This window comes from Moschus berezovskii, chromosome 13, assembly GCF_049115385.1.
Source record: "Moschus berezovskii isolate FMDL1 chromosome 13, NW_MosBer_1.0, whole genome shotgun sequence".
Classification (NCBI taxonomy): Eukaryota; Metazoa; Chordata; class Mammalia; order Artiodactyla; family Moschidae; genus Moschus; species Moschus berezovskii.
In genome coordinates, this window is record NC_142472.1 from 61674671 (window position 1) to 61691512 (window position 16842).

The following is a 16842-nucleotide window of genomic DNA, read 5'->3' on the forward strand; positions in this document are numbered from 1 at the left end:
GGAGAAATATCAATAACCTCAGATATGCAGATGACACCACCCTTATGGCAGAAAGTGAAGAGGAACTCATAAGCCTCTTGATGAAAGTGACAGAGGCGAGTGAAAAGGTTGGCTTGAAGCTCAACATTCAGAAAACAAAGATCATGGCATCTGGTCCTATCACTTCATGGGAAAGAGATGGAAAAACAGTGGAAACAGTGTCAGACTTTATTTTTTGGGGCTCCAAAATCACTGCAGATGCTGATTGCAGCCATGAAATTAAAAGACGCTTGCTTCTTGGAAGGAAAGTTATGACCAACCTTGATAGTATATTAAAAGGCAGAGACATTACTTTGCCAACCAAAGTCTGTCTAGTCAAGGCAATGGTTTTTCCCGTGGTCATGTATGGATGTGAGAGTTGGACTGTGAAGAAAGCTGATCTCCAAAGAATCGATTTTTTTGAACTGTGGTGTTGGAGAAGACTCTTGAGAGTCCCTTGGACTGCAAGGAGATCCAACCAGTCCATTCTAAAGGAGATCAATCCTGGGTGTTCATTGGAAGGACTGATGCTAAAGCTGAAACTGCAATACTTTGGCCACCTCATGCGACGAGTTGACTCACTGGAAAAGACTCTGATGCTGGGAAAGGTTGGGGGCGGGAGGAGAAGGGGACGACAGAGAATGAGATGGCTGGATGGCATCACCGACTCTGTGGACATGAATTTGAGTGTACTCCGGGAGTTGGTGATGGATAGGGAGGCCTGGCGTGCTGTGATTCATGGGGTCGCAGAGAGTCGGACACGACTGAGCGACTGAACTGAACTAAACTGATGGCAGACTGCATTTTCCAAAGATGACTGCAAGAATCTATCTCATCTCACCTGACCTTGTGCAATGTGACCTTGACAAGTAGATTTTCTCCATCCTCTCAAATCTATGATTGTTTTGACCAATAGAATACAGTGGAAATGACAGTCAGTTTGGGGAGTAGCCCTTAACTAGCCTGGCAGTTTCTGTCCTTGCGCCTTTTAGAATGCTTGCTTTTGGGTACAGCCTCTTGGAATCCAGGTGCCATGTTATGAGAAGCAAAAGCTACAGAGCCGTGAGTGGGCACTTCTGATGGGCCGGCCCAGCTGGGCTCCCAACCAACACCCAGGATGAGATGCCAGACATGTGAGTGAATTATCTGGGAATGTCCAACCGCACTGAACCTACAGATGACTTGAGTGCCAGACTACATCTGACTGCAATCACACAAGAGACCCCAATTAGGAACATCCTAGATGAAGGCAGTCAATCCACAGGCTTGTGAGAGAGATGTTATTTAGGCTCCTAGATCACAGGGTGATTGGCTGTGCAACAGCAGATAACCAGGACTGTTGAGCACTGACCAGGGAGACAGCAGTCATCATGGTAATGGCGGTAGTGGTAGATAGGTGATTCAGGATAAAGTCACGGTTCTGCTGATCCCTGGCTGTGATCTTAGCAAGCGACTTAAATTCTTGAACTTCATTTTTCCATAAATGGGGATAATAATAATCACCTCAGACACAGTTCCTGGCCTTAGTTGATGTTGAAGAGGGCATAAAGGTTTCCACCTTCCATCTTAGGCTTTCGTTTGGCCCACTGAGGAAAGAACTTTCTCGCCTATCATTTTACCTTTTCTCTTTATACCCACAAACCAGCTCTTCCCCATGAGAAGAGCTGTTGGTAATACAACTTGTTGGGCATACATTTTACCAGTGGCCAAAGTTATTGCATTGTGTGTGTACCTGTGAGCATGACCTGTTTTGTCTGTAATTAGCTGGACGAGGAAATTCCAGCCAGCCTTGACAGTGCAAATACTCAGTAAGTGTACTCAACAGTGTGCACCCATGGAGCCGGTTTCATTAAGGATATAGATAGGGAGGCAGAGGAAGCTACTTCAGTCTTGGGTTAAAGTAGTGTCTCCAATCAAGCTCTAACAGAGCACTGGGCATTATGAAAAGTAGCATTATATTTGTCATATGGCTGCTAATCCATTTTGTTTACAGCTTCCCCAGTAGAAGAAGAGAGCAGCATGAGCAGGTTTAAGAACCAAAGCCCACCCCCATAACCCTAATAAGCTCCTACTATTCTCTAGCATTCAGTTCAAGACTGCCCCTTCCCTCAAGCAGGTTGTTAGGTTGCCCTTACCTGAAGTGCCATTTCTCCTTATGCAGAATTTACATTACTTGTCATGTTCATATTTTAATTTGACACTTCCTCCCAACAGTCAGCGAACCTCTTCAGAAAAGGGGAAAAAAAGGTCCTCCATTCAAAGTGTTGACATATGGCAGGATCTCAATCAATATTTGTGAAACAAATTAACATTTTACATACATTACAAATTTTAAGGACATATGGATGCCTGTGTGTTAGGTGTGCCGTGTGCGTGTGCAACACTTGCCTGCCCCTCCCCCATTCTTCCAACACAAATAGTCAAAACCTAGATAAGGATTTTAAGGTTATACCTCAACTGTAGCAGTTAAGGTATAAAAGTTATTACTCAAATTATGTAGAAAAGTTTGTGATATTTAAATAAATATTAAATTATTAATATAAACATTAATATATTGCAATAAATCTTAATATCAGATATTGTCTATTTAATAGCTTTATCATTTTTATTAATATTTTATTAAATATTTCCTTGATAAATAATATATATTTATTTTTATATAATAAAAATATTTTTTTATCAAGGAAATAATGAATTGATTTCATATAACAAAGGTTCTTCTAATTGAAGAATGAACATTTTGAACTCATAAGTTGATAAATAATTATAAAACAACAGGTTTGACATTCCAAAAACCCATTTTTAAAGCCTCTATATTATTATTAATGCTGCCAAAAAGCAACACTAAAATTTGGGCACTATTATTCTAAATATGTAATGTACTATAGGTATCTTAGTACAATGAACAGTAACTATACAGGAGTCACACATAAAAATATTTACTTGTATACCTTCATCATCAGTATTGAGTTTGGTTTCCAGTTCTGCAATCTTGGGTCTTATTTCAAGCTCTGAGAGTTGCACTATATCCCTATTATTGAACACATTTAGTTGATTATGATTCAATTAAAAAAACATGAAAAGAATAACACATGGTAACTCACTACTTCAGAAACACCATACCATGAAACATCACTCACTGATGGTCTGGTCGAGAATAAGGAATCAAGAAAAAAATGCAGGCTTCTGATAACCTGGGTCCAGAAGGTCCAAATGCACTAAAGCTCAAAGCTCTCCATGAAACCACTTAACACCCTTTATTCTTAAAGTTGACCCCAAGAAGTCTGATAGTTTTTGGTTATCTGGTTTCCCAAAGCCCAACAAATGAGCTGCAAATTACTATAGAAAGGAATAGCTAGGACAACAGGTTAACAACTGGCAACCTGATATAAACAGAAAAAAAGAAGCACTAAAAAAAAACACAAACATACATATATAACACTACAGAGACAATCTATTTAGGACATAAGTAAGCATAGTAGTTCTCAAAATATAATAGAATCATTTATTAAATACATATTTTTGAATACCTATTATGTTAGAGGCATTGTGATAAGTGCTGAGGCTATACCCAGTAAGAACAGCAATATGCAGCAGCCAACTTCCAATAAATGTTTATCACAAGCCAATGCTAAGTGCTTTACAAACATTTCATTTAGTCCTGGTAACAACCACATGATGTGTGAAATAAACATTCTACTATATGCAGAGTACATCATGAGGAATGCTGGGCTGGAAGAAGCACAAGCTGGAATCAAGATTGCTGGGAGAAATATCAATAACCTCAGATATGCAGATGACACTACCCTTATGGCAGAAAGTGAAGAGGAACTCAAAAGCCTCTTGATGAAAGTGAAAGAGGAGAGTGAAAAGGTTGGCTTGAAGCTCAACATTCAGAAAACAAAGATCATGGCATCTGGTCCCATCACTTCATGGGAAATAGATGGAAAAACAGTGGAAACAGTGTCAGACTTTATTTTTGGGGGCTCCAAAATCACTGCAGATGCTGATTGCAGCCATGAAATTAAAAGACGCTTACTCCTTGGAAGGGAAGTTATGACCAACCTTGATAGTATACTGAAAAGCAGACACATTACTTTGCCAACCAAGGTCCGTCTAGTCAAGGCTATGGTTTTTCCCGTGGTCATGTATGGATGTGAGAGTTGGACTGTGAAGAAAGCTGATCGCCGAAGAACTGATGCTTTTGAACTGTGGTGCTGGAGAAGACTCTTGAGAGTCCCTTGGACTGCAAGGAGATCCAACCAGTCCATTCTAAAGGAGATCAGTCCTGGGTGTTCACTGGAAGGACTGATGCTAAAGCTGAAACTGCAATACTTTGGCCACCTCATGCGACGAGTTGACTCACTGGAAAAGACTCTGATGCTGGGAAAGGTTGGGGGCGGAAGGAGAAGGGGACGACAGAGGATGAGATGGCTGGATGGCATCACCGACTCTGTGGACATGAGTTTGAGTGAACTCTGGGAGTTGGTGATGGACAGGGAGGCCTGGCGTGCTGTGATTCATGGGGTCGCGGAGAGTCGGACACGACTGAGCGACTGAACTGAACAGTCTTAGATTTGAGAAAACTCCGGCTTGAGAGGTTCCTTAACTTGCCCAAGATCACGTCCTTGCTGAGTGAAGAGTGCTTGGATTTGAATTTGTGCAGGATTCCTCTAAAGTACTGATACCTATACTCTACTGTTTCAGGGACTACAGAACCTGTCCTCAGAGGACTTACAGCTTATTATCAGACCAAGAAATGACTGAGCAACTCAAAGAGTGTGTTTGGAGCTGTTAACAGAGGAAAGCAAAGGAAGCTATAAAGACCACTGCTTCCACACAGGCGAGTCTACCCTCCTGCGGCCTACTGGTGGGGACAGGGGAACCTTAAAAAACAAAAACTGCTTAAAATGTCCCAAAGTTTTAGTAAGAATACTTATATGGAGTATTTTAAGAAGTATATATATAGGAGGGGCTTCATTTTTACAAAATGTCACCAATTCTTCCTGCTGCTGCTAAGTCGCTTCAGTGGTGTCCGACTCTGCGACGCCATAGACGGCAGCCCACCAGGCTCCCCTGTCCCTTGGATTCTCCAGGCAAGAACACTGGAGTAGGTTGCCATTTCCTTCTCCAATGCATGAGAGTGAAAAGTGAAAGGGAAGTCGCTCAGTTGTGCCTGACTCTTAGCAACCCCATGGACTGCAGCCTACCAGGCTCCTCCGCCCATGGGATTTTCCAGGCAAAGAGTACTGGAGTAGGGTGCCATTGCCTTCTCCAATTCTTCAGTGCTTCTAAAGGGATGAAACAGCAATATAATAACTGAATAAAATGTCTGGCAATTGAAACAGAAAACCTGAACCTACTGGAACATCAAAAGCAGACACACATTTTAGTATTAGAGCATATGCACACAGTACACTCCATTTCACTTGATCCTGAAGGCAGTTTAAAACCTGACTCTTTGTAACACCAAATGTACGAGGTCAATGAATCTATACTGTTTTAAGATGTCACCAGCTCTGCCCGGGTATCAGTGACCCTGCAGCTGTCACATCGGCCTCAGGGGCTTCGACCGTGAGCCCTGGACCCCCACACACGCCGGCCTTCGCGTTGGTGGCGTGGCCGTGACCCCCACACCCGGTGGGAGCGCGCACTGGTCCCCAACTCACTTCAGGTGCATTAACTTCTTCTTCAGGTGCATCAACTTCCGGTTAACTCCAATTTAAGACGGTCGGTGCTCACACCGTCGAAGTTGTCGCCTCTTCCTTCCAACACAGCGTCAGTTCAGAGGCCACCCACGCCCGTCCATCACACAGCTGACACTAGACCTGAGGGGACACTCAGAAGCCGCGTGAGGGGAGGCTCACAGCCGCTGCGGGGGAGCGGCCTCACGGTCGCGGCCAGGCTCCTCCTTGTGACGTCACAGGGCGGCGCCCGCCGGGCTGGGTCTCCCAGAGCTGATCACAGGTGTGAAGAGGGCCAGAGCTGGAAGTTTCGAATTGATTTGTTTAAACAGAACGTGATGGAGTGGCACGTAAGACGGATAGTGTCCAAAAGAACCGCCCTGAGTTGTGGGCCAAAGATAACTGGCAGCATTTTGAGGCATCAATTCAATTAAATGCAATTGAGGGCTTATTTTGTGATGTACAGTGATGTGTAAGATACCAAGTATGTTCACTGCCTTCAAAGAATCTACAGTTTAACTGAAAAGTGCAAAAGAACTATCCTCACGGCATGTCAATAGTCAGATGGTATGGCAAATTTTGTACTCCTGACTTCTGTGCCCAGCCTGAGGCAGGGTGTGGGGAGCAAGGTGCTGGTCGCTTCTCAGACACTCACCAGTGTCTGTTCTATCTTGGTGGCTCCCCATCTTCAACCTCAGCCACTGTTCTTAGTTCTCTCATAGACTGGGGAGGTGGGGATGAGAGTGAGCTGGATGGTACAGAGATAGTCACATATTCTCCCAAATCTGATCCACAAATAAAGCTAAGAAATGATGGGTTTATTCTCTAGTTTGTCTATAGGACTCCTGCTCCTTTGGGTCAGGAATCCTCTCTGCTTCTAATGCTGCTTCCAGCATCACTACACGCTTCCATCTTCATGTAAAACCCCACTCCTCTGATAAGCCATCTTGGGTGTGACACCATCTACTTGCTTCACCCAGACTTACTAGTCACAACCTGTCTACTGACTCTGACTAAAAAGGTCAGTCTTTCTTCACCCTTCAGTTTGCAACTCTCAGCACTTTAATTTCCACTCCACTTCCACAGTTACAGACTGAATCCTGTCATCAGTGTGGTTTTAGTTCAAAAGCCTTAATTTAAAAACTGCTGTTGATCTGAAACGGCAACGCACAAACAAGTGAACAGAGTAGAATGAAGAAGTGAACAGAGTAGAATGAAGTGGAAGGGATAACTGGGTTCCTGTTGACAATCCAGCTTTGCTGACCTCTGCTCTAAGATAATTTTTTTAAACTTCAGGCTCCATTAATTGTCATTCCGTTTCTTAAACAAGGCAGAGACTGACTGAAAGCTATTTACTAATTCAACTTTATTTCCATTTCAACTGGAACATTATCCTTGGGGCCCTGGGAAAAGGCTCTAATTCTGTGTTCCTGAAATATAAGCCCATGAATACATTTGAGACAAAGTAAATCAAAGACAGTTTATTCACAAAGTGCACTCTTTAGTTTCAAATAAAGTCTAATGAAGTAAATAGCAATTGGAGATTCAGAAATATCAGAATGGACTATAGTATGAAAACCAATGCCAATCTTTTAAAATCAAGAAACAAAAATAAAATGCCATTAGCTATTTTAATTACATGTTTGTAGCTTACAGGTCTGTGAATATCCTGTCTTCTGCCAAAGTGGACACCATTATGCCATCCACGATGGATAAATGCCTAAAGTCTTCACATTCTTTACCTGAATTATGAATAAAATCTTTCTAATAATTTAATTCATTGACTTTTTAGTATATGCAATTTTAATGACTGAATCCCAAAATAAAAATTATTTACCATACATTAACTCAACTGTTTATATTTTAGTTTTCACTAAATTTTAGCCTTTTGGAAAAACTTACAGTAGAAGTGATTACATTTTTGTCCAATTGAGCTGATAATCACTTTGAATTGTTAAAATACCAACCACAATCCCAAATTTCCAAGGCTCCTAATAGATCAGTAACAGTATAAATCTAGAAGACTTAATTCTAGAAGACTTAAAAATCTGTTTGTATTCATTTAAAATCAAAAAGACTTTCCCATTTTCTAACAAAGAGATAAGCCACCAAATTATTTTATAGAAACTCATTTAAATTTTCATGATTAGTCTATTCCTTGTTTTGAAAAAGTCTTTTAAATGTTATGCAATAATTCTTTTCATTTAGGATCACAGTTTTTGTTTAGCTTACATACTGACAATTCTGACAAGCACCCTAAAAAAAATCCACAATTAGTGCAAAAAGAGGAAACATTTTAAGTCATTCCTTCCCAGTACACATAGAACTAAGGTTACTAAGTGCCAATTTTATGTATATGTGAATATATATAATAATTTCCTACTTCACTTTCTGAAAGACAGCAAATACAAAAATAGTTTAACATTAGGTTTAATGAGGTTTATAGCACATCTATTATTAGTCTTATTTTAACTGCAAAAATATTTTAGCCACATTTAGAAAAAAATAAATTCACAGAAAATGTTAACTATATTTCTAAAGATCAGATGCAAGAATACTGATTCTTTTCCACAGAAGTAGAATACATCACATAAAGCTTATGAAATCGTCACTTTGTAGGAATGAATACATTTTAAAAATCCTGGTTAACCTGTGAGGATTACCACATTAGCCTATTTAACAAAACTGCATCCGTCTGTAAGGCTTTGGTATAGGCAATGTATAGCACTTCCATCACTTATCTTTCTTCTTTGCCCCGTTCTTCTCTGGTCCCTCCTTCTGCTCATCTTTCTCCCCTTTCCCGTTTGCACTTGCTCCTCCTCCTTGATTTTCCCCCTTAGAATTATCAATGATTTTATAGTCCTCAAGCAGTGTGTGTCCTGTTTGTTTTGCAGTTTTCTTCACCATTGCTTTGATGCCAATGTTGTCAATATTATAGGCAGTTACACCAACATTGATGGCAGAATCTACTGCGTTGTGCGTAGCTTCTCCTGCAGTATGCCCATATCTTTAAAAGAAAGATTAGAGAAAGCACAACAAAATTACAAATATAAATCAAAGTCTTCTGAATTAGTGCTAAATAAGTTACGTGATTAGTATGTTATCCTTGGAAGCAAAATCAAAGATTAAGTTTCACTTTAATTAATAACGTAAAACACAGTGAAGAATAAAATCACTCCGTGCCAACATTGTATTTTCTCCTTCAGTAAAAATACTATGAAAATAAACAGAGGCTGAGATTAAGGCAATGAAGACCGTTTATGCTGAAGAACAGAATGTAAATTTTAATAAAGGTTGTTAATCAGTCATTTCCTTTTTTGTCTCTTTCCGGAAATATAAGAGAATTTTAACTGAAACAACTATAGGTCACTATAAATGGTTTTGAGTTCTAACTTAACTAGACTCTGCTGCTGCTACTGCTAAGTCACTTCAGTCGTGTCCAACTCTGTGTGACCCCATAGACGGAAGCCCACCAGGCTCCCCCGTCCCTGGGATTCTCCAGGCAAGAACACTGGAGTGGGTTGCCATTTCCTTCTCCAATGTGTGAAAGTGGAAAGTGAAAAGTGAAAGTGAAGTCGCTCAGTCGTGTCCAACCCTCTAGTTAAGCCTTTCAAACTACTGGAATCTGAGTTTGTCTCTAAATTTCTACAACTTTCTCTCTGACTCCACTCCACTCCACCCCACCGCAGACTCACTGGCCTTCCTGCTGTTCTTTGAACCCACCAAGCACACATGTTGTGGCCCTATGACCTTCGTACTGGCTGGTATCCACGTAGACTACTCTCACCCCAGGTATCCACATGGCTAACTGCCTCACCTTCCTCAAGTCAGCTATAATCCTCTTAGCACTTAATCTATTTTAATTGCCTCATGCCACAGCCAATCAATCCTTCCTTAACAGCTCTTTCTTCTCTAACTTAATGCCTGTTTCTACTATAGAACTGACTCACTAGAAAAGACCCTGATGCTGCAAAAGACTGAAGGTAGGAGAAGGGGATGACAGAGAATGAAGTGGCTGGATGGCATCACCAACTCGATGAACAGGAGTTTGAGCAAGCTCTGGAAGTTGGTGATGGACAGGGAAACCTGGCGTGCTACAGTCACAAAGAGTTGGACATGACTGAGCCACTGAACTGACAACTACAGAAAAACTTTCTAAACACCAAAACAAAAACGCCCACTGTTTTTGCTTTGCTTGTTTGTCTCACTAGAATATAAACGCCACTATAAAAGGATCTCTTTGCTTTGTTCATTAATGTATTTTAAGTACTTAGAACAGTGCCTAATACCTAATACTTGTTAAATGAATAAAATAAGTAAGCCCTGCTCTAGCCATCTAAGAGTTCCCTGGGTTCTCAAGTAGAGCAAAGGACTTGGGAAATTGTAAAACATCACACAAAGCAGTTATTCCTGACCATAATCAATACAATTGATGGTGTTTAATACCATATCCACAAGAAAATACAACTTGAGGTGTTACACAAGGACACTAAACCTTATTCTACTTTCTGTTTTACTCCTTACCTTTTTCTAAGTACCAGGCTTTAAAATCATTTCCTGTCCATCAGTTCAGTTCAGTTCAGTCACTCAGTCGTGTCCGACTCTCCGCGACCCCATGAATCACAGCACGCCAGGCCTCCCTGTCCATCACCAACTCCTGGAGTTCACTCAAACTCATGTTCACAGAGTCGGTGATGCCATCCAGTCATCTCATTCTCGGTCGGCCCCTTCACCTCCCGCCCCCAACCTTTCCCAGCATCAGAGTCTTTTCCAGTGAGTCAACTCGTCGCATGAGGTGGCCAAAGTATTGCAGTTTCAGCTTTAGCATCAGTCCTTCCAATGAACACCCAGGATTGATCTCCTTTAGAAAGGACTGGTTGGATCTCCTTGCAGTCCAAGGGAATCTCAAGAGTCTTCTCCAGCACCACAATTCAAAAGCATCAATTCTTCGGCGATCAGCTTTCTTCACAGTCCAACTCTCACATCCATACATGACCATGGGAAAAACCATAGCCTTGACTAGACGGGCCTTGGTTGGCAAAGTAATGTCTCTGCTTTTTAATATGCTATCTAGGTTGGTCATAACTTTCCTTCCAAGGAGTAAGCGTCTTTTAATTTCATGGCTGCAATCAGCATCTGCAGTGATTTTGGAGCCCCAAAAAATAAAGTCTGATACTGTTTCCATTGCTTTTCCATCTATTTCCCATGAAGTGATGGGACCAGATGCCATGATCTTTGTTTTCTGAATGTTGAGCTTCAAGCCAACCTTTTCACTCTCCTCTTTCACTTTCATCAAGAGGCTTTTGAGTTCCTCTTCACTTTCTGCCATAAGGGTGGTATCATCTGCATATTTGAGGTTATTGATATTTCTCCCAGCAATCTTGATTCCAGCTTGTGCTTCTTCCAGCCCAGCGTTCCTCATGATGTACTCTGCATATAAGTTAAATAAGCAGGGTGACAATATACAACCTTGACGTACTCCTTTTCCTATTTGGAACCAGTCTGTTGTTCCATGTACAGTTCTGACTGTTGCTTCCTGACCTGCATACAGGTTTCTCAAGAGGCAGGTCAGGTGGTCTGGTATTCCCATCTCTTTCAGAATGCTCCACAGTTTATTGTGATCCACACAGTCAAAGGCTTTGGCATAGTCAATGAAGCAGAAATAGATGTTTTTCTGGAACCCTCTTGCTTTCTCCATGATCCAGCGGATGTTGGCAATTTGATCTCTGGTGCCTCTGCCTTTTCTAAAATCTGCTTGAACATCTGGGAGTTCACAGTTCACATTATTGCTGAAACCTGGCTTGGAGAATTTTGAGCATGACTTTACTAGTGTTGTGAGAAGAGTGCAATTGTGCGGCAGTTTGAGCATTCTTTTGCATTGCCTTTCTTTGGGATTGGAATGAAGACTGACCTTTTCCAATCCTGTGGCCACTGCTGAGTTTTCCAAATTTGCTGGCATATTGAGTGCAGCCCTTTCACAGCATTATCTTTCAAGATTTTAAATAGCTCAACTGGAATTCCATCACCTCCACTAGCTTTGTTCGTAGTGATGCTTTCTAATGCCCACTTGACTTCACATTCCAAGATATCTGGTTCTAGGTCAGTGATCACGTTATCGTGACTATCTTGGTCGTGAAGATCTTTTTTGTACAGTTCTTCTGTGTATTCTTGCCACCTCTTCCTAATATCTTCTGCTTCTGTTAGGTCCATACCATTTCTGTCCTTTATCGAGCCCATCTTTGCATGAAATGTTCCCTTGGAATCTCTAATTTTCTTGAAGAGATCTCTTGTTTTTCCTATTCTGTTGTTTTCCTCTATTTCTTTGCATTGATCACTGAGGAAGGCTTTCTTATCTCTCCTTGCTATTCTTTGGAAATCTGCATTCAGATGTTTATATCTTTTCTTTTCTCCTTTGCTTTTCGCTTCTCTTCTTTTCACAGCTACTTGTAAGGTATCCTCAGACAGCCATTTTGGTTTTGTACATTTCTTTTCCATAGGGATGGTCTTGGTCCCTGTCTCCTGTACAATGTCACGAACCTCCGTCCAGAGTTCATCAGGCACTCTATCTATCAGATCTAGTCCCTTAAATCTATTTCTCACTTCCACTGTATAATCATAAGGGATTTGAGAGGGCAGACACACTGAAATCATAATCACAGGAAACTAGTCGATCTGATCACATGGACCACAGCCGAATGTGGTCCACTGGAGAAGGGAATGGCAAACCACTTCAGTATACTTGCCTTGAGAACCCCATGAAAAGTAACAAAAGGCAAAATGATAGGATACTGAATGAAGAATTCCCCAGGTCGGTAGGTGCCCAGTATGCTATTGGAGATCAGTGGAGAAATAACTCTAGAAGGAATGAAGGGATGGAGCAAAAGCAAAACCAATACCCAGTTGTGGATGTGACTGGTGATAGAAGCAAGGTCCGATGCTGTAAAGAGCAATACTGCATAGGAACCTGGAATGTTAGGTCCATGAATCAAGGCAAATTGGAAGTGGTCAAACAGGAGATGGCAAGAGTGAACATAGACATTCTAGGAATCAGTGAATTAAAATGGACTGGAATGGGTGAATTTAACTCAGATGACCATTATATTTACTACTGTGGGCAGGAATCCCTTAGAAGAAATGGAGTAGCCATCATGGTCAACAAAAGAGTCCAAAAGGCAGTACTTGGATGCAATCTTAAAAACGACAGAATGATTTGTTCGTTTCCAAGGCAAACCATTCAATGTTACAGTAATCCAGGCCTATGTCCCTACCAGTAATGCTGAAGAAGCCGAAGTTGAACGGTTCTATGAAGACCTACAAGACCTTTTAGAACTAACACCCAAAAAAGATGTCCTTTTCATTACAGGGGACTGGAATGCCAAAGTATGAAGTCAAGAAACACCAGGAGTAACAGGCAAATTTGGCCTTGGAGCACGAAATGAAGCAGGGCAAAGGCTAATAGAGTTTTGTCAAGAGAACGCACTGGTCATAGCAAACACCCTCTTCCAACAACACAAGAGAAGATTCTACACGTGGACATCACCAGATGGTCAACACCGAAATCAGATTGATTATATTCTTTGCAACCAAAGATGGAGAAGCTGTATACAGTTAGCAAAAACAAGACCAGGAGCTGACTGTGGCTCAGATCATGAACTCCTTATTGCCAAATTCCTGTCCATAGGTTTCCCCAAATAGAGGATTGCTTAAACAACAAAAGGCCAAATTTTACAGTCTTTTTTCCAAAACATACTGAAGTTTCCTAGATGCTTTGTGACCAGTATCTGGATGTTTTTTCTTACATTGGATCAGACCTCCAAATTAACAAGTCCTCTATTACTATTAGTCTGGCCTTCTGTGGTTTGTGATCCTACTGGTTTATTCATGGTTTTTTTGTTGTTTTTTTTCAACTTCAGTGCTAAAAATATGCTATAATCTTATAATGCTTCTGAATGATATTTCATTCAGAATGTTAATCAGAACCAGAATACAGCAGAGCCTACAATCTGTCAAACCTTATGTCTACACCACTCTTGATTGGGGCTTTCACAATAGTTCAGTTCAGTTCAGTTCAGCCGACTCTCCGCAATGGAAAAGCTCCTGACTGCTTTCCGCCAGTCCCTGCTGCTTTGCAACCCCTCGAATTCCACAGAATTGCTGATGTTGCAAAAGACATGGGGCCTTCTCACAGTCAATTAAGCCCCAGTCACAAGTGCAGCCATCACGTGGCAATGGCTCAGGCTCAATGAGAAGAAAGGGGCGGAGGCAGTTTCAGCACTGGAAGGGTGCCCAAAACGCCTGGTTGAGCAGGTCCCTCTCAGGGCTTCTCTCTCCAGGCCTGGGTTAACTGCAGTCAAGTGACATGATGACTGAAGAATGTGGCCATATTGGTGTTTGGAGAAAACTACTAAACTGGGAGTCAGAAAATTAAGATTCTAATACCAAATGGGCCAACAATTAGCCCCGTGACCCAGGTGAAGTCCCCACTTTTTGTACCTCATAAAATTTCCTCTCCTTTATCTTATGAGATGTATATGTGAAAGCACTTAGAAAATTCCATAGGACTAAAGATATTTTTAAAGACCCCACAGAACAGGTTTTGAGAAGTTGTGTTTAATTTTTAAATATCTCCTCACTCATCACCTCTGCTTTCCAACATGCCCATGAGCCAAGATTCCTGGCAGACATCCTTTTCTCCTCTCTTGCCTTGATAAAAACTGTTCAGTTCTTCTCTTTATTCAGACTCAAAATACACTGTTAAAGACTCCTAGAAAGTTATCTCCGGCAAAAAAAAAGCTTATTTTTTATTCTTCCTTTTAAAAAAGTTAACTATAATTAGCTAATTGAATTACATCTTATATACTGAATACTACCAATTTAAGAACAATAAAAAATGAATATAAAGAATGCTCTAAGTAAGTCAATGGGATTCAGAAGTCAATTTGAACGAGACTTTTCAGGAATTTCTCCAGTGCAAATAGCACCCTGGCAGTGATTCCAGATTTCACTCATTATAGCAAAATTTCATCACAATTTTCTAATAAATCTGCCTAAAATTCAATTTACATGCAACCTTCAAAGTTATTCTTAGAAATTTTAACCTTAAATATTTAAAACAGAAATAGTTTCTTAATAGTTCTCAAACACAGATGGGTAACAAGCAACCTTATAGGTGAAGCTAAGGAGTTTAAACTTTATCTTGAAATCAGTACGAACAGTATGACCAAATTTGCATTTCAGAAGGATCTATCACAGATTGCACTGCAAACTGTAAGGGTTTAAGACTGAGGAACCAGTTAGGAAACAAGTTTTGAGCTGGATGAAGACTGATGAAAATCTATTCTAAGGTAATGGTAATGAGGCTAGAGCTAGAGGGATAAAGTGAAAAAAAAAAAAGACTTGTGGACTAAATGGCTGCAGTGGTATACAGTTGGGATGTATGAGCCTGTAGATTAAAAGGTAAGAGGAAATATAGATCTAAGAGTTGCTGAGATATAGGTGATAATTGTGGCCACAGGTGTGGGTGTGTGTGTGTGTGTGTGTATGTATATGATATCCACAAAGAGCAGAAAAGGGAGTACAGAGTAAAACCACAGACAGAACCAATCTTTAAGGAATGAGTGTGGAAGACAACCACCCTAAGACGTATCTGTAAGACAAAACTGAAAGGTGGGAAATGACAATACTGTTAGGAGGTGTGTAGACAGCTGACCCACCAGTCTCAATAAGTATTAAATCTTGGAAACAGATCAATCAGGAAGAAAGGCTACAGTAAGCATGTGATTTGACTTTATCCACACACACACAAAAAAAACCCGTGGAAAAAATCTTAAGACCTAAGAAAGACATGTCTTTCAACCTACAGGTAACTCAAAATGTAAGGCTAACACAGCACACATCAAAATCTGAAGCCAAAATGATAGAATTAATGATGGGTCAAAATCAAAATCAACGAAGTGCAATTAAGCCAGAATAAATGTAAAGTTTTTATTTAGGTAGATATATCAGCTGTCTAAAAATAAGACAAAGGTTCAGATTGTAAAGCAATTATAATTCAGTTAAGAAAAACAAGTTTGATATGGGTCAATAAAGTAACTGCTACTGCTACTGCTAAGTCACTTCAGTCATGTCCGACTCTGTGTGACCCCATAGATGGAAGCCCACCAGGCTCCCCCGTCCCTGGGATTCTAAAGTAACAGCTACTATAAAGACATCCCCTTTCTCTTCTATTACATATTTATCACATGCTAAATATGACCAAAACAAGGGAGACAACCCCACTGTATTCAATCTGGTTACAATACCTCTAGAATATTAGATTCAACTCTGGGTTCCATATTTTGAGAACAACATTCATGAAGGAAAGATCTGGAAACCATACTATTATATGGAATTGTTAAACTGGGAGTATTTAGTAGAAAAGAAAAAAAAAATAAGTGAAAGACATAATGATCATATTTAAATATTTGTACATTTACCATATTGAAAAGATAAGACTGATCCTATACAACTCCTGAGTAGATGTGATATTGAGTTCTATGGATAATATGACATCTGCTACAGGGGATACCCTCAAATGGATTTAAATTTGTCCCTTCACCCAGTGAAAATTTAAGAGAAACTTTAATTAAAATTTACTAAATAAACCAGTTAAATACTATACCTTAAAAGAGTTCATTTGTTACAGGAAAATATTTTTTACTAAGCTTATTCTTCACAAACATTTGTTCTAAGATAAAATATTACTGAGAGGGAAACAAAAATGCACCCAACTTACTAAAGTTATATTATTTTCCTCTAAACAATTTAAAGTGGAAAAAGGGAACTTAAAAGTGAAAGTTAGAAGCTATGTAGAAGAGTGATGAATTATTTAATAGATACTATACTGCAATTAGGTATAGTAAGTTTAAAGTTACTCAATTGCTTTTTCCTTATTTCTGTAAGTCTTCTTGCTCCTAAATCTATATAACAAAAGTAGTAATATAACTGACAAAAATAAAGTCTTAACAAATCTTTCTTATACATTTACCTCAAAAAATTAGGAGTGTAATTAATTGTATAGGTCATTAGGTAAATCATTCATAATGAATGAACACAGTCCTGAATCAGAATCAAATCATAAAAGACAAGGAGAATATACTTA

The 16842-nt window shown here is 40.1% G+C and overlaps 2 protein-coding genes across 4 annotated transcripts in view; both read right to left on the minus strand.

Annotated features, from left to right (window-relative positions):
• The window catches only part of CCDC169 (coiled-coil domain containing 169), a 33861-nt gene extending 27473 nt beyond the window's left edge, over positions 1 to 6388 (minus strand). Inside the window, 4 exon segments of the mRNA XM_088842828.1 lie at positions 2970 to 3049; positions 5533 to 5707; positions 5847 to 5975; positions 6358 to 6388. Coding sequence (XP_088698954.1) covers positions 2970 to 3049; positions 5533 to 5707; positions 5847 to 5975; positions 6358 to 6388 — 415 coding nt within the window.
• Positions 6389 to 7168: 780 nt separating this feature from the next.
• The window catches only part of SPART (spartin), a 35346-nt gene continuing 25672 nt past the window's right edge, over positions 7169 to 16842 (minus strand). For all 3 annotated transcript variants that reach the window (XM_055426247.2, XM_055426245.2, XM_055426246.2), the window contains exon 9: positions 7169 to 8709. In XM_055426247.2, coding sequence (XP_055282222.2) covers positions 8436 to 8709 — 274 coding nt within the window. In that variant the 3' untranslated portion in view covers positions 7169 to 8435. The remainder of the gene's footprint in view (positions 8710 to 16842) is intronic.